Source organism: Malaclemys terrapin, chromosome 18, assembly GCF_027887155.1.
Source record: "Malaclemys terrapin pileata isolate rMalTer1 chromosome 18, rMalTer1.hap1, whole genome shotgun sequence".
NCBI lineage: Eukaryota > Metazoa > Chordata > Testudines > Emydidae > Malaclemys > Malaclemys terrapin.
Window position 1 is genome coordinate 10,095,314 of NC_071522.1, and position 21,277 is coordinate 10,116,590.

General features: G+C 48.0%; 1 protein-coding gene across 3 annotated transcripts in view; it reads left to right on the forward strand.

Moving 5' to 3' along the window:
* The window catches only part of SGSM2 (small G protein signaling modulator 2), a 131,280-nt gene that overhangs the window by 106,188 nt on the left and 3,815 nt on the right, over positions 1-21,277 (forward strand). For 2 of the 3 annotated variants that reach the window (XM_054008510.1, XM_054008512.1), the window contains 11 exons: positions 115-265; positions 2,329-2,393; positions 2,949-3,094; positions 4,430-4,558; positions 8,009-8,191; positions 9,781-10,194; positions 11,278-11,402; positions 12,389-12,471; positions 13,003-13,112; positions 17,585-17,681; positions 20,561-20,728. In XM_054008510.1, the coding sequence (XP_053864485.1) occupies positions 115-265; positions 2,329-2,393; positions 2,949-3,094; positions 4,430-4,558; positions 8,009-8,191; positions 9,781-10,194; positions 11,278-11,402; positions 12,389-12,471; positions 13,003-13,112; positions 17,585-17,681; positions 20,561-20,728 (1,671 nt within the window). The remainder of the gene's footprint in view (positions 1-114; positions 266-2,328; positions 2,394-2,948; positions 3,095-4,429; positions 4,559-8,008; positions 8,192-9,780; positions 10,195-11,277; positions 11,403-12,388; positions 12,472-13,002; positions 13,113-17,584; positions 17,682-20,560; positions 20,729-21,277) is intronic. The other variant, XM_054008511.1, reaches the window with a different exon arrangement.

Here is a 21,277-nt window from a genome sequence, read left to right on the forward strand (position 1 = left end):
CCCGTCCTATCATCAAGGGTAGAGCCTGCAGCAAACAAAGCACCAAGACATCAGCAGCGAGAGGGCAGGGGCAGACAACCATTTATGCCCATGATTTTTCCCCTCTTTCCCCAGACTCCGGCGACATGATAGAGATGCAAGGATTCGGTGCGAGCTTGTTGTCATGGCAGCTGGAGCACTGCAGCCAAGGGTCTTCGTGCCTGTCCTGTTCATCAGGCAGCTCTCCCTACGACATCCCCAGCTGCTGCAACTGCATTCACGACAGGTAAACAGGCCAGGCCCGGGGAGATGGCTTGACTATCGGCAGAAAGTGACAGTGGTGGGGGAGAGCTCTGGGCTTGCTGCCTATGGAGCCCTTTGCACACCGCACACCAACGCCTGCCATCCTGCGCCCACTTAAAAGCCATGGTGTCCGTGTCCATGGCAACATCTGAGTCTGAGGTAAAAAATTCAAGAGTGCCAAACTCCCAATTTCAAAGAGGGACCCAGGCATTTAGGAGCCTAAGTCGCAATGAAAAAAAAAAAAAAAAAATCAGTGGGACACCTAAATTCCCAGATCACTTTTGAAATTAGGAGTTAGGCTCCTAAACCCCACCAGCACTTTTCAAAATGGTCTTCAGCAGGTTTCCTCGGCAGGCTGAGGAGAAGTCACAAATGTTGTTACTGCACCTGTTCAGCCAGCGGTCCCCTAACTCCACCCTAGGAGGCAAGGCCTTGTACGTGGAGAAAAGTCACCCCAAAGCCCTTTGCTCCAAGCAGCAATGGTGAGTTTTATGGGAGAGACGCTGCAGGGCTCCCAGGGGACCCTGCTCTGGGTTACAGGGAGCACACTTTGTGGCTGGGCCACCCCCTGTGGAGGTGCTACAGCATCACAACGAGAGAGAGAGAACAGCCTCCTTGTCTGTATGAAAGTCTTCGCTTGTCAGTCTGTGGCGTAGCCAGCGCAACAAGCGTGCACCTAGAAGAGCCTCCTGCTCACCTCTCCTGCTCTCGCCACTTCTTTTACAAAGTTTTCGACCTTGTCGAATGGCAGATTACATTTGTTCTGTGGGACAGAGAGGAAGGAGGCTCCAGTGGCAAGGGGACTAGCCTGCGACATGGGAGACCCGGCTCCAATGCCCTGCTCTGCCCACCTGTCAAGCGGCGCTGTGAGGAGACGTGCTTGGGAGGCACTCAGACATTATAGTGATAGGACCAAGGTCTCTAAATAGTCCCTGATTCTTCTCGCAGTAAATTGGTTTTACGTCAGCGTACACAAGAGGAGAATCAGGCCTTTTTGTGCTTATGTTTAGTGCTCTCTAAATGAGCAATAGAAGCAGGTGAGTGCCGTTTTCATTTAGCTCCTGTTCTCCAAGCCGCTGGTTGGCACAGCATTTTTCCCTGCTGCATGTGCTGGTCCCAGCCTCGTCCTTCTCCTGCTCCCCTTGGAAGGTTGCTAGACACGCCTCTAGACTTGCATGGTTGGAAGCACTGGTGTCTAGTAGCGCCAGTCAAAAAATGCCAATTAGTTTTTGGCCAGGAATGTTCTAAAATTGGTGGTGTCGTGGTTGAAATGCCCCAGGAAGTTTTGTTTTCAGAAACTCCTGTAGTAAAATTTTTGGTTTTAAAACTGAATGTTGTTCAGGGTAAATTATTTTTTTTTAAATCCTTTATTGAACATTTCAATAAAAAAAACTTCAGCCAGCTCTTCTGTCTGCCCTTTTAGGTCAGTGGTGGAGACAGCTCAGTTTTATGGACAGAGGCAAACCAGTAATCCTTCAAAGGATGCTTACATCTAGGGTTATCAGACAGCAACTGTGAAAAAACGGGATGGGGGTGGGGGGTCATAGGCGCCTATATAAGAAAAAGTCCCAAAAAACGGGACTGTTCCTTTAAAAACGGGACATCTGGTCACCCTACTTACATCCCTATTTTGTCAATGACAGTGTTGTTGTAGCCATGTTGGTCCCGGGGTACGACATAGGTGAGGGAATATCTTTTATCGAACCAAATTCTGTTGGTGGAAGATCAAAAGCTTCGCAGCTACACAGAGCTCTTCTTTAGGTCTGGGGAAGGAAGCAGAACGTTAATGTGGCCTTTGTAATCCACCTGTCACTGTGGTACTGAGTTACCTAAATATTCATGTGGTTTGGGGCAGCATCCCAGGCAGACAAATAATTTTAAAATCTAAAGACTTATTTCCTATTGGATTTTTTTAAAACCAAATGTGTCTTAGTTGGGTTTGGAAAAGGGGCAGTGTCTGTAGATCAGTTGGGATTAGGGATGTGTTCCATGACTTGTGATCTGTATAACTGTAACACACACGTGTTTAAAAATGTCTCCCTACAGAACCCCATTAAAGATGCTGTGTGAAAGCATGAAGAGGCAGATTGTTTCCAGAGCGTTTTATGGATGTAAGTGAGGCTGTTTTCCAAAAGGGACAGTGCATGCAGCTCCCGTGGTGTCATACACTAGTTTGCACTTAGACTGCAAAGTCAGGTCACTGGCCGGGTTTAGGTTAGAGAGGGATCCAAGCCAAACTATGAGGGGAGGCATTTGAAAGCCAAATCCGGATGCAAATTTTGCAGGTGGCCCTTCTCTCCGTAATGAGCCAGAGCGACCTAAAACTTTAGAGGGTTCAGAATCCTGACCCAAATATCCTGGCTTGGTAATGCCAGCGGCTTTTCTGTATGCAGCTGTGGAAAACTGATGCTTAAAGCTCTGCATGTTTTAACGTACTTTTACTAATGTACCTTTGTTTTTTCATCTTCCCGGCACAAGATTAAATAGTTGTCAACTTTGCATCCTCCTTCCATTCTACCTAGCATGCATGTGGGATTGTGGAGAAGAAAGCTTTGCTTCTAGCTTAAACCGCACAGCTCCATCTTTAAAAGGAGCTGCCGGCATCCTATACAGTCTCCTGCTTGCTTATATGAGATCCTGCCATTCCATTTCCACCCCCTCTGCAGGGCTTGCCTACTGCCGCCATTTGTCTACGGTGAGAACGCATCTGTCTGCCCTCGTGAACCACTCCATTATCCCGCCCGACAAGCCTTCCAGCGCTGCCGGAGGCCTGACCAAAGAGGTCTGGAGTAAATATCAAAAGGACAAAAAGGTAACGGGCACAAAACCTACCCCCAGTTCTTAAAGGGAAAAAGTCAGCACCCCACCCAAGCCCCACCCACTGCCCCAGTGTCACTCCCTAATTTGGCTATAAATATTTCTAAGGGTCTTTTCAAGTGTCCAGTGTTGCCTTCTAAGACTGTACATGAGTTCACAGTTTGCCAGCTTTGTTCCAGTATTTGTGCAGATCTGATTCTCACTTACATTAAGGCCCCTTTGAGCTACCAGAGTAGTGGAAAGTTGGCGTAAATGGCTGTTTCACTCACCTTAAAGCCCTTTTCGCTGCCAGAATGGCATAAACGTATAACAAGGGCTTGTCTACACATGGAGTTGTTCCTGATGAACTCCATGTGTGGACACACTTATTCCAGAATAAGAGTGCCTTTATGCTGTTTAGCTTAACCCAGCAAGTGGTTTCAGCTAAATGGGAACAATGCGCTGTGACTCCAGAATGTGTCCACACATGGGGTTAACCAGGAATGACACCAGGCCTAGACAACATACAGATGAGAATCAAGGATGAGTATCTTTAAGCAGGACGAAGGATATTTTGTAAACCAGGACAATCTAGAGGAATGCTAGATCTTTTTACCCTGCAATTTTAGACATTTAAAGTGATGTTTTTATTTGGACAATCCAGTTCCTGATTTTGCGCAGCCCAGAAAGCAGCATTGATGAGGAGAAGACTTGCAAATTTAGGAGCCTGAAAATCTTCGGTAAAAGCCAAAGTGAATTAGGTTTTGCATGTAGTTTTTGAAGCAAATATAGCACCATTAAAAGTAAGTCATTGCCACCTCTGATGACCGGAGTCCTCTATCTACAGAACAGATGTAGCACAAGCAATATCAGGGCAAATTTCAGAGTGCTTCCCAGTCAGTCTACCTGTCTGCTAAGCACATGCTCCATAAGCACCTTCCTAAAGTGCTTTCTTGAATACGGGCTCTACAGGACTGTCCATGGATTCACACTGTGTGAATTCCCTAGAAGGGGGAGAGACGTTAATTCTCCACGGCCTGTTTGATCCTTTGCATCTCTGGGGACAGCAAAGGTATAGTTTAGCATCTACATAGTGGTAGATTCCATGATAGACATCAGTCCAGTAGTAATTGACCTATTTTATATAGGCCGCTGATCATATTGGGCCAGATTGGAACCAATGACCTAGAAATAAAACTGTCCCATGTGTATCCCATTGCCAGCTTTTTTAAGGCTTCTACTGGGTGTATTTTCCATTAGCTGTATACTTGCCAGTAACTTTAGTGCTTTTATACCAGCTCAATAGTAAGGTGCATTAAATTTTCCCTCCTCTCTTTCCTGACTGCTTTAGAATTACAAGGAATTAGAATTACTCAAACGAGTTTACTATGGTGGCGTGCAGCATGAGATTCGAAAGGAAGTGTGGCCCTTCTTACTAGGTCACTACAAATTTGGCATGACCAAAAAGGAAATGGATCGGGTAAGTCCCAGCTTCTGAGATTTAAATGGGATGTTGAAGTTTTAAAAAATTAGCAAGCACTAAAAGGACTCTCTAGGTGTAATACTTAGTCCACTTTAAGAAACACTCTCCTAGCATGTGGTCTTTAGAGGGCACCAAAACCCGTATTTTCAGGTTTTCTCCAATAGGACTTGGACTTGGGAATCCGAACTCCTGAGTTTGAGGCCACCGTGGGCAAGCCACCTGGCCTTTCTGTGCCCGAGTTTCCCTGTTTGGAGGATAATTGCCTTCATAGGGCACTTTTTAAATTAGCGCATGGGAAGTGCTTTGCGAAGAGGGGAGGGATAGCTCAGTGGTTTGAGCATTGGCCGGCTAAACCCAGGGTTGTGAGTTCAATCCTTGAGGGGGCCACTTAGGGATCTGGGGCAAAAATCAGTACTTGGTCCTGCTAGTGAAGGCAGGGGGCTGGACTCAATGACCTTTCGGAGTCCCTTCCAGTTCTATGAGATACGTATATCTCCATATATTATTGTAAGGCTGCAGCAAAGAGGCTACAGAAGGGCCGCGCATTCGTTAAGTCACAGCGAGACATTTGTTTGGGTGACCCAGTGGCAGTTCAAATGCTGCATCTTGAAATACCAGGTCATGCACCTGTGTGCGCCCAGGTTTAATGCAATGGTTCAAAACTGCCGATATAAAGGGCTGTGTAGGGTTGTTCCCTTTTCCTGGAAGCACCTGTGTGCGCCCAGGTTTAATGCAACGGTTCAAAACTGCCCATATAAAGGGCTGTGTAGGGTTGTCCCCTTTTCCTGAAAGCAAGTAAGATGCGTCTTTAAAAACCCGCCCGCCCCTCCTGGGAACTATCAATGTGAAGTGTAAATGCTAACATACTATTTGTAACGGACACAGACACACACCCCCCACACACAACCACTTTTGCCAAGCTAACGACATTTACCACATTTCAGCCTAGGACCGTTACACATTACAGCACTAGGCTACGGGGGCTGTGATGAACATTCGGACAGCACATTGCCTACACAGCTAGCAGCCCCATTGCCATGTTCCCGTAACACATGGCATCTCTGCCTCGGAAAAGCTGCAGGTCCCAGGCAGACCATTGGGCGTGGCTTTCAGGTAGGGTAGACACTGTAGGGTCTCCTGATGCTTTTTTTTGTTGTGCCTGACGGCCAAACAGCGTGTGAGCAGCGTCTCCCTTTTATGAGATGCTTTATTGGAATGTGTGAAGTGATGCTGACCTCACACTGCAGCCTCCCAGTGGCCCTGAAGACATGAACCTGATGCTGATGGACCCGCGTGTCTGTGTCTGCAAAGGGCAATCGTAGGCGAGCAGCCTGAACGCTGAATGCGGCAGGAGGAGTCCGGCGTGACTTGTGCTCGGCGTAGGTCTCAGTGGGAGGAAAGGGCAGGCAGAGGGATTGGGTGTGTACGTGGTAGTGTGAGCGTGTGGCTGACCGCAGCGCTCCGGAGACTCACCTCACGTGCCTGTGGCTGGACCTCGCCGCCAGGCTGCTGTTCTTGATAAATTAGAGCTTTAGCAATAGCGATGTTGGCAACGCGCTGCAGCGCCTGTGACACGAGACGCACGTGTCTCTCGACTGCCAGTCCAGCTCCCATCCTAATTACTAGAGATGGAGCCCAGATTGCAATCAAAAGGGGGGAGACAAGAAAGTACCAATCTCCTTGTTTTCCCTTTCCTCCAGAGGGAGGGAAAACCGATGAGTACAGGTAATATTCAGTAAGTAGAAAAACAAGACCAATCGGCATTTATCGGGAGGGGACTGTTTGCCTAGTGCTTAAATCAGGAGTCCTGGGGTCAGGACACCAGGGTTCTAGTCCCAGCTTCAGAGGATATATTTGTCTGGGGGTTACCGCCAGGGATTGGTAATCAGGACAACTGCATTATATTCCCCTTTTAACAGCTGTGCCTCAGTTTCCCTATTTGTAAAATAGGACTACTACCAAATTCACCAGGGGGTTGCAAAGCATAAATCAGTGTTTGCTAGATGCTTTGGGATCCTTAGATAACGTGTGCCATTGAAGTGCTAGACTGAAAACTCCTTGGGGCAGAGACCGTCTTTGTCCAGCGCCTAGCACAGTGGGGCCCAGATCTGTGACCGGGGCTCCTGGGCACAAATAATTATTAATCATAATAATGGTGCATCGGTTTGGGGAGTCAGCCCCTGAACAAAAAGGCCTGCATTGGATGGAAGGGAGTATTAGGCAAGTGAGAAATCCGAGCGGTCAGCATTTCAGCTCTCCAGGTCCTCAACTGAAACCATCCCAGATGACTGATCACCTTTGCTTTCTGTACTATCATGCCGTCATCACTGAGCAGCCAAGCTGGGGGCACTGCCTCCCCTGGCTCTCCTCCCGCTATGGGTTGTACTTTCTGATTTAAGACTCCACAGCCATCTTGCCTGACAGATATCGCCCAGCGCCCAGGGAGACGGCTACAGTAGCAAGCAGCCGGCAAAGCCCAGAGCCTGAAGCCAGCTCGCTATTATGGCTTTTATCCAGCTCTTGACCAGCCACAGAGCAGCAAAGTTATTGTGTCTCTCCTCGTAGCCAGAGCGTGTTTTTGGTGTCTGACTTTCCTTTCGACAGAGGAAACCAGCAGTAGCAAAACTGTATATTCCAATAACAAGACCCAGGGCGGGTGCTCGCTGCAGGGGCCTAGGTTACAAAGATGGAAGTGGGGGTGGGGGCAGAAATACAGTATGGGGGCCATAGGATTTGATTAGAGCAGGCTATTGGTCCATCAAGTCACATCTCACTCCTAGATGAGATTTCACGAGGTGGACAGCCCCCTTCTCCTTTATCTGAGGCCAGTCATGAAGTGCTGTACGTGACACTGTTAAAAAAAAAAAAATCCTTCCTGCCCTTTGTGGTGGCAGCTTACGCCCTGAAGCATGAGATTTGGTTGCTCCTATTTAACAAGCCTGATGTTTCTGGCCGGCTGCCAATTCCGCACCTTCACTGTTTCCTTTTCATTGTTTCTAGCTTGACCTGCCCTTAAATTTCACTACAGTCCTTTGCCTCTCATTCTGTCCATGCGCCTGATTCCACTTTGCCCATCTGTCTAGCTATTTGTGGCTCCCTCTTGCTGATCTCTTCCCAAAAGCAAATGCATTTATCCTCACAACCCCCTGTGAGGGGGGCAGGGCTGGTAACCCCACTGGCCAGATGGAGAACTGAGGCACAGGGATACTAAGTGACTTGCCCAAGGTCTGGTTGCTGGAGATGGGCCCCATCCTGGAGTTGAGATCTAGACCCCAAACCCAGTTTCCCTGGAGCTCAACAGGGTTTCAGATCCTGTCTGGCCACCTCACTAGCTTTAATCTCTCCTGAGGTGCAAGCCATGCCGTCTAGGCCTTTGACTGTCTCGGATGCCCTCCTGCCAGGAGAGTCTAGCTTTTCAGCTGTATCTGTCTGTGTCTTTGTTTGAAGGTGGATGAAGATATTGCTCTCAAGTATCAGAAGGTCATGGCCGAGTGGAAAGCCTGCGAGGTCATCGTGAAGCAGCGGGAGAAAGAGTCGCACTCTGCCATCTTTGCTAAGTTTTCGTCAGGCAGCAGCATTGACAGCCACGTTCAGCGATTGATCCACAGGGATTCCACCATCAGCAACGACGTATGCGGTCTTGTCTAGCTCTCTGCTCTCCTGTGCGCTCGTCCTCAAGGAATGTTGCAGTACAACGGGCGATGCTGGAAACCTAGCGCACGCAGGCACAGCTTGGGGGGGAACAACAGTAGCAGAGGCACTCTTGGGAAACTGCCCTCTGCATAATGTAGGCAGTCCAGGGAGCTGCTCTCAATTAGAGCCTGCCCAGCAGCTCTGCATCCTGGAATCTCTGTCGAGTTCTGGGCTATGGCCCCTGGGCCGTACCATGCCAGGGCTTGCAACGGGGCACGTGTAGGGTAGTCTGTGGTTGTTCCTATGCCTGCATTGGGGGTATTCTCCCCTAGCTGCCTAAGGAGCTTTTATGGCCTCTGTCTACCACAGCAGCAGAAAATCCCTTTCAGTTAAGAGCCTCTGGGGAATGGATTGGCTCAAGGGATTGATAATGGCTCTGAAGATATTTTTGTCTTTGGGTCCCGAGTTCAAATCCAGCCAAGAGCAATAGTGAGCGGCAGTTACTGTTCCAGCAACCACGTGGTGGGTCTCAGTTTCATCGCTAGTAGGGAGGTGCTCAGATCAGTGATGGCCCCAGTGTCTGGCTCCACCCTCATCACTCTAAGCCTCGATGCTGAGCACAGAATAGGTAGGCAGACTGAATAGCCCTTGTGACATAAGGTTAGGCGTTAGCCACACCGGTAGGCTGTGCGTTGGAGTAGGGGACGGGCGCTGCCCTGGTTGCATCTCCAGGGCTGCTAACCTGGCACCTTTCAAAAGAACTTAAATTCATGCACATGGATAGGTTTAAAAAAAAAAAAAAATCTTGGTCATCAAAGCTGTAGGGAAAAAATGAAAGTGAAGTGGACAGTAAGACTGTATTGTCCAGAACAAACCCACATTGCTAGAAGGGATAGACAATGACCTAACAGAGCTCTCCCGTCTCTAGCCATCTGTGACTATAAAAGCCTCATCACACACACATTCAAGGTTAGTCTAAGCTATGCACTTCTCTTCTGAACAATAAGGAGTCAGCTCACTTCACTGAGTGAAGTTTAAAAAAAGTTTTTAAAAAGTTTAGCAAGTTTAAAAAAAAAAAAAAAGTGATGAAGTTTGATTGCCCAACACAAGGAAGCAAACATGAGGTTGAAGGCCAGGATCTCCAGGTTCATGAGTGATTGCTCAACTTGGGTGCCTCCATTTTTGGGTGCCCAACTAGAGACGTTTTATAAAGGGGCTTGATTTTTCAGCAGGTGGGTGCTCAGAGTCAGGCCCCTTTAAACGTGACTCGCGTTAAGGGCCCAAAAACGGAGACATTCAACGTCAAATCACGTTTGAAAATTTAGGACACGGTGTGCAGATATAAGTGGATATTACTTTTAGAGTCCCTTCTCTGGCCACATCCAGCCTCTAAGTTCATTGTAAAATCTGGGTAGATCCACTCTGTTCAGCTATAATTTAAACACGCACGGATGCGGCATGTGATAATATACAGATGCTCTACTGACTCAGTGATCTTATCTGTTGAAATAACCTAGCCCCACACACGAGTTTGGGACTCATTTGGTCTTTCCTTTTTTTCCCCCTCCTGCAATCATCATCATCAGGTCTTCATATCTGTAGATGAAATGGACTCAACAGAGCGAGATTTAAAAGGTCCGGTTGACCCCTCTTTGACTGCAGTGAACGTCGACACTCCGGTCGCCGCGGCTGCAGCAGAACAGCAGTCAGTAGAATTTGATTCTCCCGACTCTGGGCTACCTTCTTCTCGGAATTACTCGGTCGCTTCAGGCATCCTGTCCAGCATCGACGACGGGCAGAGTGTCTGCTTTGAGGACGGGGCGGAGGAAGAAGTTAGCGCGGACTTAGAAAGACCAGATCTGGACCTGGCCCAGGCTCAGAAAGCCAAGGCGGTCCCCTCAGAGCCTCAGGATTCTGTAATGGAGGAACAACTGTGCTCCCAGTTGGATTATTTAACATCTGGAGAGGACATTGGTTCTGTTTGTGGAGCTGCCTATACAGTAGGTCACCATTTATCCTATTACGCATCGACCAATGTCTGTAGAGCACTCTGCCTTCTCTTCCTCCCCAAGGCCCTGCATGTATTTCAGCCTTTCTGTCAAGCAGGATTTAACTAAGGATAGGCCAAAATCAGCACCTAAACTCTCTGAATGTCAGGGAGCGGGAGGGGAACCCCTGCATCCAAATCCATCCGAGCTGTTTTACTGCTGGGTCGCATCCAAATCCAGAAGCAACCTTTCTTCTGGGTCCAATTCAGAAGTGGCCAAAATCTCAAAGGAACAACTCCTGAGAGTCTAGCGCCGTTTGATCCAAATCCTAACCCGTGAAACTGCACACTAGCCCTAATCTAAACCCAACACCACCGGTTCGGATATTAGCGTTGCTAGAGGCAGATTTAAGCTTTCTTGTTTCGGGCCTATTGCTGCTAAAAGCCTGCCATCGTCCATTAATAATCCCCTGCAACGCAGATGCACTGTCCCTGGGACTTTCAACAGCAGTGAACTGGGTAGCTGCTCTATTAATGCCTCCCAGGTAGCTGTATGTATTTAAGATGCAGTGAGGGATTCTAGGCTTTCCGGGTTCAGTGGAATCAAATCACATCTGGGGTCAAATCCTCTGCTGTGCCAAAATCTACTCAGTTCAACAGCAATGAGGGAAGTCAGTTCTGGCGCCCACTCTGGGCCAACCTGCACCAGCCCCGGGTTCCCACGGTGTTTCAAGAATCCTAGTGGTTGCTCTAAACTGGGCCAGCTGGCCTCCAAGGGCCTATCCGCAGCTGGAAATTGCCAGAGCGCAATGTACTCAGGCCACGGCCCCCCCAGGATTCCCCCTGTGCTGTTGCGGTGAGTGCAGGAGCCAGGTAAGCGAGCTCCGGTGCTGCTTGGTGCGCCCTCTTGGTAATGATAATACCTAGCACGGATAGAGCACTTTTCATCTGCCAGTCTCAAAGCGCTTTCCCGTGGGGTTTAGGGGAACAAGGCTGAATCCAGCCGTCTTCCTGCTTTCTTAACTCAGGTTAATCTCTAGAAGCATCTTTTGTTTAACCGCAAATGTGACTCACTGGGTTTTTTTAAACCTCCTAGATAGAATTACTGGACACTGTTGCCTTAAATCTGCATAGAATCGACAAAGACGTCCAGAGGTGCGACCGGAATTACTGGTATTTTACTGCTGCTAACCTGGAGAAACTCAGAAACATCATGTGCAGGTAACACAGCTTGCAAAGCAAACGCGTCTCCTCACTGCACTGCAGCTAACTTGGGTTAATATTAGCTAGTGCGTGCCTCTCCCATCCCTCCAGAGTGCAGTAAGGTAAGGCCAAAAGCGTCTAGAGAAAGACGATGAGGTAGGATGGATAGTTTTGTTAAGTCCCAGCTTCAGACTCTCTGTATCACCTTGGACAAGTTTTGTAATCTACTTTGTTCCCCACCTGTAAAATGGGCATAATGCTTCCCTACCTCCCAGGGGTGTAGCAAAGATCAGATTAATTAAGGAAACTGAGGTGTTCAGATGCTAGAGTGATATTTAAGCGGGTGGGAAGGATACATTTCCAGATCAAACCCCCTCCAGTACCCCGGGAACAGTCATTACTATCCCTTTAACAATGTTGCTGCTAGCGGAGTATCCTGCTCTGCCAGAATCAGTGAGTCCAAAAACTAATGCTTACTTCTCATCGGAAAAGTTTGGATGCTTAGACATTCGAGGCTGTGCGTTGGTTGGGGTTTTCCAGAAGCCTCCAGATTACAGTTTCTGCGTCTAAATTACGTGGTATGAGCTACTTTCTGCCCCAGTCAAGTGGTATTAGAAGTTTATACAGTGTTTTAAATCTACTTAGTTTCCTAGGGCATGATTCTGAAAGCTGGAATCTGGGGCTGGATTCCCGCGGGCTGTAATATGACTAATATGCAGCTGTCCCCTCATGGAGAATTCCCAGAGCACCTCCCCATAGGGGGTTTTTGGAGCAGTAGGAAGTGCTCTCCCTCATATAGAATGTTGCCAAAAAGCTGTAAGAAAGGATCTCATTCTCTATTAAATTGTAGAGGCTTTTAAGGGTGATTTCTGTAAGCACAAGTGGCTTCCTCCTTGGGGAATTCACCCACTGAAGCTACACTTAACGTCTACTAAAAACAATCCAGCGGAGGGGATTTAGAGACTACGTTTGCTAGTGTCTCTTCTGTTTCTTTCTTCGTGCAGTTATGTTTGGGAGCACCTGGAAGTCGGATACGTCCAGGGCATGTGTGACCTACTGGCTCCTCTCATGGTTATACTTGATAATGGTAGGCGGGCCGAGTTTTCCTTTTGTAATGCTTTGCCTTGGAACACACTGAGTCAAAAAAGTACCACGTTTGGGAGGAAGTTGTGTGCATTATGTAATGGCAACTCCCCCAACCGGAAGCCTGCAGCGTTCCAGTCATCTTCCTGTTGTGAAGTGACTCACAATGGCCTCTTGGGGATTCCCTATGTATTCTCCTCAGGCTAAAGTTGACTTGTAAACAGAGGTAACAGTATTGTTGTAGCTGCTGGCGCTGCAAACTCAACATGGGATCTGCAAGTCTAGCTGGGTTCCTTCTGCCTCTCAAGTCACCCCCAGTAAGAGAGGCTCTGCAATCAGAACTGACAGTCCAGTGGCCCGCCTCATGTTTTCACCCAGCACTGGTCATGGGGGAAAACAACAGATTTGGAAGGAGAAAGCTGCCCCCCCGCCCCCTCTCACACCCCCATTTTACCCTGCAGCATATTGCCTTGTCCAGTACAAAGGTGGGTCCCAGGTTTTGCAGCACTCTAATCCGTCCACCTTCTATCCACAGATCAACTGGCATACAGCTGCTTCAGCCACCTCATGAAGAGAATGAGCCAGAATTTCCCCAACGGAGGTGCTATGGACACACATTTTGCCAACATGCGATCGCTAATTCAGGCGAGTCCTCATTGGAAGCGGGAAGCATGTTTGTATCGGCCTTTGTGTCCCACTAGCTTAATGCTGCCCTGCTCTTGGGCAAGTTCTTCCTGCTGATGCAATGAGGTGGTGACCAGGGGCGGCTCCAGGCACGTGCCTGGGGTGGCAAGCCGTGGGGGGGCAGCGTGCCAGTTGCTGTGGGGGCGGCAGTCAGGGAACCTTCGGCGGCATGCCTGAGGGAGCTCCGCCGGTCCCGTGGATTCGGCGGCAATTCGGCGGCGGGTACACCGAAGCCGCGGGAGTGGCGGACCTCCCACAGGCGCGCTGCCTGACTGCCGTGCTTGGGGCGGCCAAATACATAGAGCCGCCCCTGGTGGTGACCGCTCCATTGGGAGGTTAAGCATCTCAGTTCTCGGGTGTCTGTGATCCCAAACGTCCCTTGCTACCTGCATAGGGCAGAGTCCCGTACACAGCTCTTGGCAGGAGCGCTGAGGCTCTCTGGTACAGCTCAGCTCTGCCCACAAAGCGCATGGACCAATCCTGCACATCAGCTACAAAGAGTAATGACGACATAGGGGTCTACGGGCTGATTCAATGGGAGAAGGCTCAGGCCCCCCTAGAGCAATTGAGAAGGAAAGAACACTGAATTGTCTTGGCTTTCCTTTGAGCTCGCCTGCAGGGCTTGGACTGACTGGATCTGTATTCTTGAAAGGCTCTTCTGGCTATAACCCTTGGGTGATTTATTTCGCCCCAACATTCCACTGCAAGGCAAGGAAGGTGGGGCGGAGGTCGGGGAAAAGCAGTCAGGAGCAGTGATGGTTTATATCGGGGTAGGCAACCTATGGCATGCATGCCGAAGGCGGCACACGAGCTGATTTTCAGTGGCACTCACACTGCCCGGGTCCTGGCCACCGGTCCGGGGGGGTTTCATTTTAATTTAATTTTAAATGAAGCTTCTTAAACATTTTAAAAACCTTATTTACTTTACATACAACAATAGTTTAGTTATATATTATAGACTTATAGAAAGAGACCTTCTAAAAATGGTAAAATTATTACTGGCACGCAAAACCTTAAATTAGAGTGAATAAATGAAGACTCGCACCCCGTCTGAAAGGTTGCCGACCCCTGGTTTATATAATCCTGTTTGGGCCACTGCTTCATTGTGTGTATCTTGAGCAAAGCACGTGTGAGAGAGAGAGAGGGACAGACATGCACATAATTTTTTAGCTGGGTTCATAGAATATCAGGGTTGGAAGGGACCTCAGGAGGTCATCTAGTCCAATCCCCTGCTCTCAAAGCAGGACCAATCCCCAACTAAATCATCCCAGCCAGGGCTTTGTCAAGCGTGACCTTAAAAACCTCTAAGGGAGGAGATTCCACCACCTCCCTAGGGAACCCATTCCAGTGCTTGGGTTATTTGTAAGAAGATCACAACTCTTTGGGGAAAACCAAACAACCCCCCCCCACACACACACACACACACCCCTCTGCATCTGATCTCAGTTTTGCAGGGTAAATAGGTTACAAATAATAAGAACAAAACATCATGGTTTTATCGTTTTAAAATTAACAAAGGAAAGATTTGGCATGCAAGGAGGGTGACAGGTACTGAGCTTAACCAGTTAAGATCTAAACACTTCCAATCGTACAAATATGTCTACACACAGATATTTAGATATGACATTTGATCTTTATAAAATTAGTTTTAACTATATGGGAAGCTTGTGTCTGTTAAAATCATTGGAGACAAAAAACCTCACTGAGTATCTTAAAGGATAAAATTTTAATCAACCAATTTAATTGCAGATTCTCAGAAGAGTCATTGTGTACTTAGAGATTAAGTGCTGTAATGTTGGGGAAGATGTGCTGTATTCATACGTGTGTCAGCGCTTGAATCCTTGCTTTAAATATGAAAACTCAGCTCAACCTTCATGCAGACTTTGAGATTAAAATAAAAATAATTAGGTTATTCACATAATGTGAAAACATTAACAAGAAGCTATTTTACTTAATACACGTTTATTTATACCCAAATTGGAGGCCCCAATCCTTTAAAGACTTGTGCATGTAGCACTTGTTACCATAAACTGTAAGTAAGCAATATGCTGATAACACTCTAGGATAGGGGCTTCTTAATCAGAGGAAGTTATTTTATGGCACCCCTAGATGTCTCTGTTTATAATTCATCCGGTGGTACTTGGTGGGTAACTAGCTGAGTGGTTCTCAAGCAGGGGTACACGTACCCCTGAGGGTACACAGAGATCTTCCAGGGGGTCCATCAACTCATCTGATACTTGCCTAGTTTTACAACAGGCTACATAAAAAGCACTGCCAAAGGCATAGACAATGAGTTGTTTATATTCTAGACACTGAAATGTAAGTACAATATTTATATTCCAATTGATTTAAGTGGGAAAAATGAGAGTCGGCCATTTTTCAGCAATAGTGTGCTGTAACCCTTTTGTATTTTTATGCCTGATTTTGTAAGCAAGTCGTTTTTAAGTGAGGGGAAACGTGGGGGCATGCGAGACAAATCAGACTCCTGAAAGGGGTCCAGTAGTCTGGAAAGGTTGAGAGCCGCTGCTAATCCAAACAAACGGTTACAGTTGGCTTATTGTGCTGAATGAGCAAATGCATTAGAACAGATCCTGGGCAGTGGAGTTTGCTGAAATTGTATTTCCGTGTCTGGCTGTCCAATACTGTGGCAGATTTTAAAGGGCAATAAAAATATCAGAACAGATTAAATAAGGAAGAGGGCTAGGAGGGCCAACACATTCAACAATTTCACTGCTGAACAGCAACTTACTTCAGAACCTTGGGCGGGCATCAGTGAAAGAGGCGCTCACTCACTAGCCCGTCAGTTGGCCTCTGGGAGAAATCATCTTAACTTTGATTCGCTTCCACATTTTATGTTTGAGACATTCACCTGACCTCTGGTGAGAGGTCTTCGCATTTTATGGATCTTCCATTCTGCACCGAGCTAGACTATGAATTGTAAGTAGAGATTACTCCATATAACAAAATGGAGCCGATTATAAAATCTAGTCCTCTGTGGAAATCAGTGAGACCACTCCTGTGAGTCAGGCTTGCAGGACTGGACGCATCATTAGCTTCTTTGAACTTTTCGACCACAATGCAGGCTGGTAGATGTCTGTTATTTGTAGTGTTGGGCCCCACCATTTTAGGTGCTGCACAAATGTATAACAAACAAATGGTCTCTGCTCCAAAGAGCTTCCGTGGCAAGTGACCGACACATCTTGATTTGTGCCGTTTGGGTTTGTGGTTTTTATAAATGTCGGCGCACACGAGCCAGCCCTTAAAATAGCTGGGATGACCTGCTGCCGACATTCAAGCAGTAGCTCCCAATCTTTTTTCCCCTCCCATGATCCCCACGTTTAGAACTGCAACCAGTTTTGGGACCCCTCTGGGGCATCATGGCTCCCAAACCGGTGCTTTGCCGCGCTGCAGTGACTAACCATTGCTTTGACCTACCGGAGCGAGGGCAGGTGGTGAAATAGGGTCTGCCAAGAACTCAGGCCACGGGGGGAGAGATTTTCGAAAGGTGCAGATGGGACCTTAGAAGGCTGCTGCTGCAGACCGGTAACAGCCCTGTCCCATGGGGACCCTAAAGAGCTCTATAAATATCAACCTGCCTGCTACCGCCCGGCGAGGAAAGTAAGGGTAATCCTCATCGTACAGATGAAGAGATTGAGGCACAGAGAACTTAAATGACATATTCAAGGACACGCAGTGGCAAAGTAGGCAATAAAAGCCTGCAGTCCTGACGTCTTCTGCCCTGCTGTATCAGTCCCATCCTGTCTCTCCCCCCTCCCCCACGTGAGACGTCAAGGGGCTAGAGGGATCAGACACCCCCCATTCGGCAATATTAATCCGGCTATGCCAGTTGGATGCTTTGTCCCCTGGTTTTTGAAGTGCCGACCGAACAGCTGTACACAACTGCCACCCCCCTGCCCGTGTGCTGGTGGGAACTCAGCTAAACATCTGCAGCTGGGGTATGTTGCCATTGCTGTCCGCTTCAGTGAAACTCAGCCTCTTTCTGAGGATCTGGCCCCACAGGTTTATACGAACTTCCTACCCCGTTTTTCTGTACCCTTGTGAGCAAAGATTTTGTTCCTCTTCCATCACAACTGCTCCAAACCAAGGGGCTGGATGCTCTGTCCCACTGTGGCCACCCTGAGCTGTATTCTGGTTGGGGGTGACCAGGGGAGAATTCCCCTGCTGTAGGGGAAGTCTCAGCTGTCATAAAGCTGGTGGAGGTAACCTCCTCCACCAGCTCTCTTCCCCTCCCACCTCGGGTGGAGGGTCACGACAGGGAGGGAGACAGAGAGGTAGTGGTGTTAGAGCAGCTAAGGATCTATCTAACCACACGGTCAGGCTGGGTGGGGCACAGAGAATCAGCTTGAAGCGTTTGGGACTGGTGCTGTCGGAGGCAGGAGACTGACGTTTAAAGGTTTTGTTTTGTTTTCCAGATTCTAGACTGTGAGCTCTTTGAATTGATGCACCAAAACGGAGACTACACCCACTTTTACTTCTGCTATCGCTGGTTCCTGCTTGATTTTAAAAGAGGTAATAACACTCAGAGCCTGACGTCAGGGGCGTGTAATGCAGCGAGCAGCTGTGGGGGTTGGTTTTAGGGGTAGGAATGGTCAATAGAGGCCACCATGCTCATGCCAAGGACCCTACGTATAATTCTCAATTTGCCTTCTAACAACTCAGTCCAGCAATAGCTCTGAAGATAGTACAAGGCACCTAGCACAACCCAGTCTTGGTTGGGCCCTGTAGGTGCTACCATATTACACATAATCCTCTATCCCAGGGGTGGCCAACCTGAGCCTGGGAAGGAGCCAGAATTTACCATTGTACATTGACAAAGAGCTACAGCAATACGTCAGCAGGCTCCCATCAGCTCCCCCACCCCACTCCCCGCGCCTCCCACCCACTGGCAGCCCCACCAATCAGCGCCTCCTGCTCCCTTCCTGCACCTCATGATCAGCTGTTTCGTGGTGTGCAGGAGGCTCTGGGGGGTAAGGGAGGGGGTGGAGTGGGGGCAGGGCCTGTGGCAGAGCCAGGGGTTGAGCAGTGAGCACCCCCCTCATTGGAAAGTTGGCGCCTTGTAGCTCCAGCCCCGGAGTCAGTGCCTATACAAGGAGCCGCCTATTAATTTCTGAAGAGCCGCATGTTGGCCACCCCTGCTCTATCCCAAACACCAAGATGTCCACTCCCAACATTAAACAGAAGTGTATCATAACCAGTCGCTACAACCCAAGAGACGCTGCTTGCTCTAGAACAAGTCAATAGTTCATTTAAACACACACACGCCAGCTTTCCCCAGATCAGATGCTTAAAGAAGTGTCAAGTATCAGAGGGGTAGCCGTGTTAGTCTGAATCTGTAAAAAGCAACAGAGGGTCCTGTGGCACCTTTGAGACTAACAGAAGTACTGGGAGCATAAGCTTTCGTGGGTAAGAACCTCACTTCTTCACTTCTTGCATCTGAAGAAGTGAGGTTCTTACCCACGAAAGCTTATGCTCCCAGTACTTCTGTTAGTCTCAAAGGTGCCACAGGACCCTCTGTTGCTTTTTAAAGAAGTGTTAACACTCGGCTATGAAAAGTACCGATGTTCACATGCTTTAAGTGTGGGTCTTGCCGAGAAGAGACGGAAGAGGAGAAAAAACGAGAGCCTGTCTGTGGGTTCTCTCTCTCGCTGGAGCGGCTGTCAGATGGTGGGTGGGGAAAAGGATTCTGAAGGGACCCCCAAGTCCTCCTCCAACGAGGACCACCACCAAACGCACGCTGTAGACCAGTGATACTCAGACGGAGGCTGGTGAGCTGCAAGTGGCTCTTTACCCCACATGAGATTAAAACACTGTGTGATTTCATTAAATTATTAACCAATCAGGATGCTTTTACGATCTGATTAACCAATCGTAGTGGATAAAAATAATAATACGTGGCCTGTCATTTTGCTGTGAGCATAATCTATATAAAAACAAAGTAGTTCCCCATCATACTGTTTCAATGTAATATATAGCACGACAGTAAATGAAACAATGAAGTCACATGACTTTTGGGGCATGTTGATGGCTAATTTGGCTCCTGAACCACTGAGTCTTATTGCTCCAGAGCCTATGCAGTCACTGGGCCCAGGCGTTCTGAGAGTTTCGAACTGTTCGAGCCGGACTCTGCTCGCGGGCACGTCGGTGGAAATCTGAAGTAACCCCACTGCTTTCTGTGGACTTGCTCCAGTTTCCACCAGCATCCGATAGCCCTTACTGGCCTGTTTCTGCGTCCGATTCATGCCTCACTGCCTGTACCCCCAACAACACTGACAAGAAGCAGCTACTCTCGGCCCAGCAAAATACAGAAACTGCCATGAGACCTTTATGGCTTGTTCTTTGCTGTAACAATTCCTGTGCACCCTTTTTAAAGCCACAACCTCAGCAGAGCAGACAGTGCTTTCAAACCCTCAAGGAAGCGAGGTTGTTTCTTGTTAATGAATAGTGAAGATTTAGGATTAGAAGCCCCGGTCAAAATTGGGGCCCTACATATTGTCCATAAACAAAGTAAGAGCTGATACCTGGCGCAACGACCTTAGGGCTAGATTTTTAAAAGCACCTAGTGGGATTTTCAAAAGCATCTAGATGCCTCAAGCCATTGAAATAAATGGGAAATGGGCACCTAGATACTTTTGAAAATCCAACTAGGCCTCAAAATACCTTTACACATCTGGTCCCTAGCATCTAAATCGACAAGGCAGAGGAAGGGGAAACTGGAGCCTGATTCCAGCTCTGCCTCTGACCTGCATGGGGACAAGTCACTCCACCTCTCTGCCTCTCAGAGCACACTGACTGACTCCTTTGTGTCTGTCTTGCTTAGAATGTGCTCCAGGCCACTGAGATTATACACCTAGTGGTAAACTCATGTCTGTTATTACATGCCTACACTGTGATCTGTATTTACTTTGTATGTCTTGCGAAATTACTAGTTAATTGTCTCATAATCTACGAAAAAATCTCATCTACTCCCATAACCCCCCTCTCTGCTGGTTATATTTTGCTTTTTACTCAAGACCCACAATGGAACTAGTCAGTTTCTAGTCTCCAGGGAGCAGCCCAGTGCTGTTTAAATCCCCGGTGTTGGAAGGGAACGTTTCATTCCCAAAAGGGAGATCTGTCGTTTTATTTTTCAATCTAGAAACTGTTTCTATTCATAGGAAGTTTTGTATAAACAAAAACTCAGAACCAAAGTAAGCTCATTCGTTGACAGCGCCCTGAGCCTGTATAACCACTAAGGAGCAGGTTTTGCCACCATGACTCATGTGAGTGTCAGAATATGTCTTCTAGTATTGTTTGACCACTGCCTAAGGCCCTAGAAAAGATGTCCTTTGAGAAACAGAAATGGTCAGCTTGAATAATCCGATGCTCTTGTAATGTTTATTCCCATTCAGAATTGTTGTACGAGGATGTATTTACAGTGTGGGAAGTTATTTGGGCAGCAAAGCACATCTCTTCAGAACATTTTGTCCTTTTCATTGCCTTAGCACTAGTGGAGGTCTATCGCGAGATTATCCGTGATAACAACATGGACTTCACCGATATCATCAAGTTTTTTAATGGTAAGAGATGGGTTGTGTTTTTTTTAAAAACCCATTGATAAAAAGCAGCTGAATTGTGTCATTCTCCTGTCCTTCCCCATTACTGTCTGGTGGGTTTTTTAGATTAGGGTGTGGGAAATAGGCCAAGATTTTCTAGTGATTCTGGGTCTGAACACGTTAATGGGCCTGTTTTCCAGAGGGTGGGTGTTCTGCCCTTTTCAAAAGCTAGGACTCTTAAGAAGGTGTCTCAAGGTGGGCACCCAAAAAACAGAGGAACCCAGACTCACTCCTCACTCACAGCCAGTGTTTATCTGCAGGTAACCTCTCTGGTGGCCGTAGATCAGGGGTTCTCAACCTTTTTCTTTGAGCTCCTCGCCCATGCTCTAAAAACTCCATGGCCCAGCTGTGCCCCAACAACTGTTTTTTGGCATATAAAAGCCCTGGCTAAGTTGCTCAGGCTTTGGTTTCAGCCCTGCACAAGGCGCTGCAGCTTTCTGCCATGGGCCCCGGCGAGTCTAACATTGGCCCTGGTTGGCAGACCCCACCCCTGGAACCTGCTCGTAGCCCCCC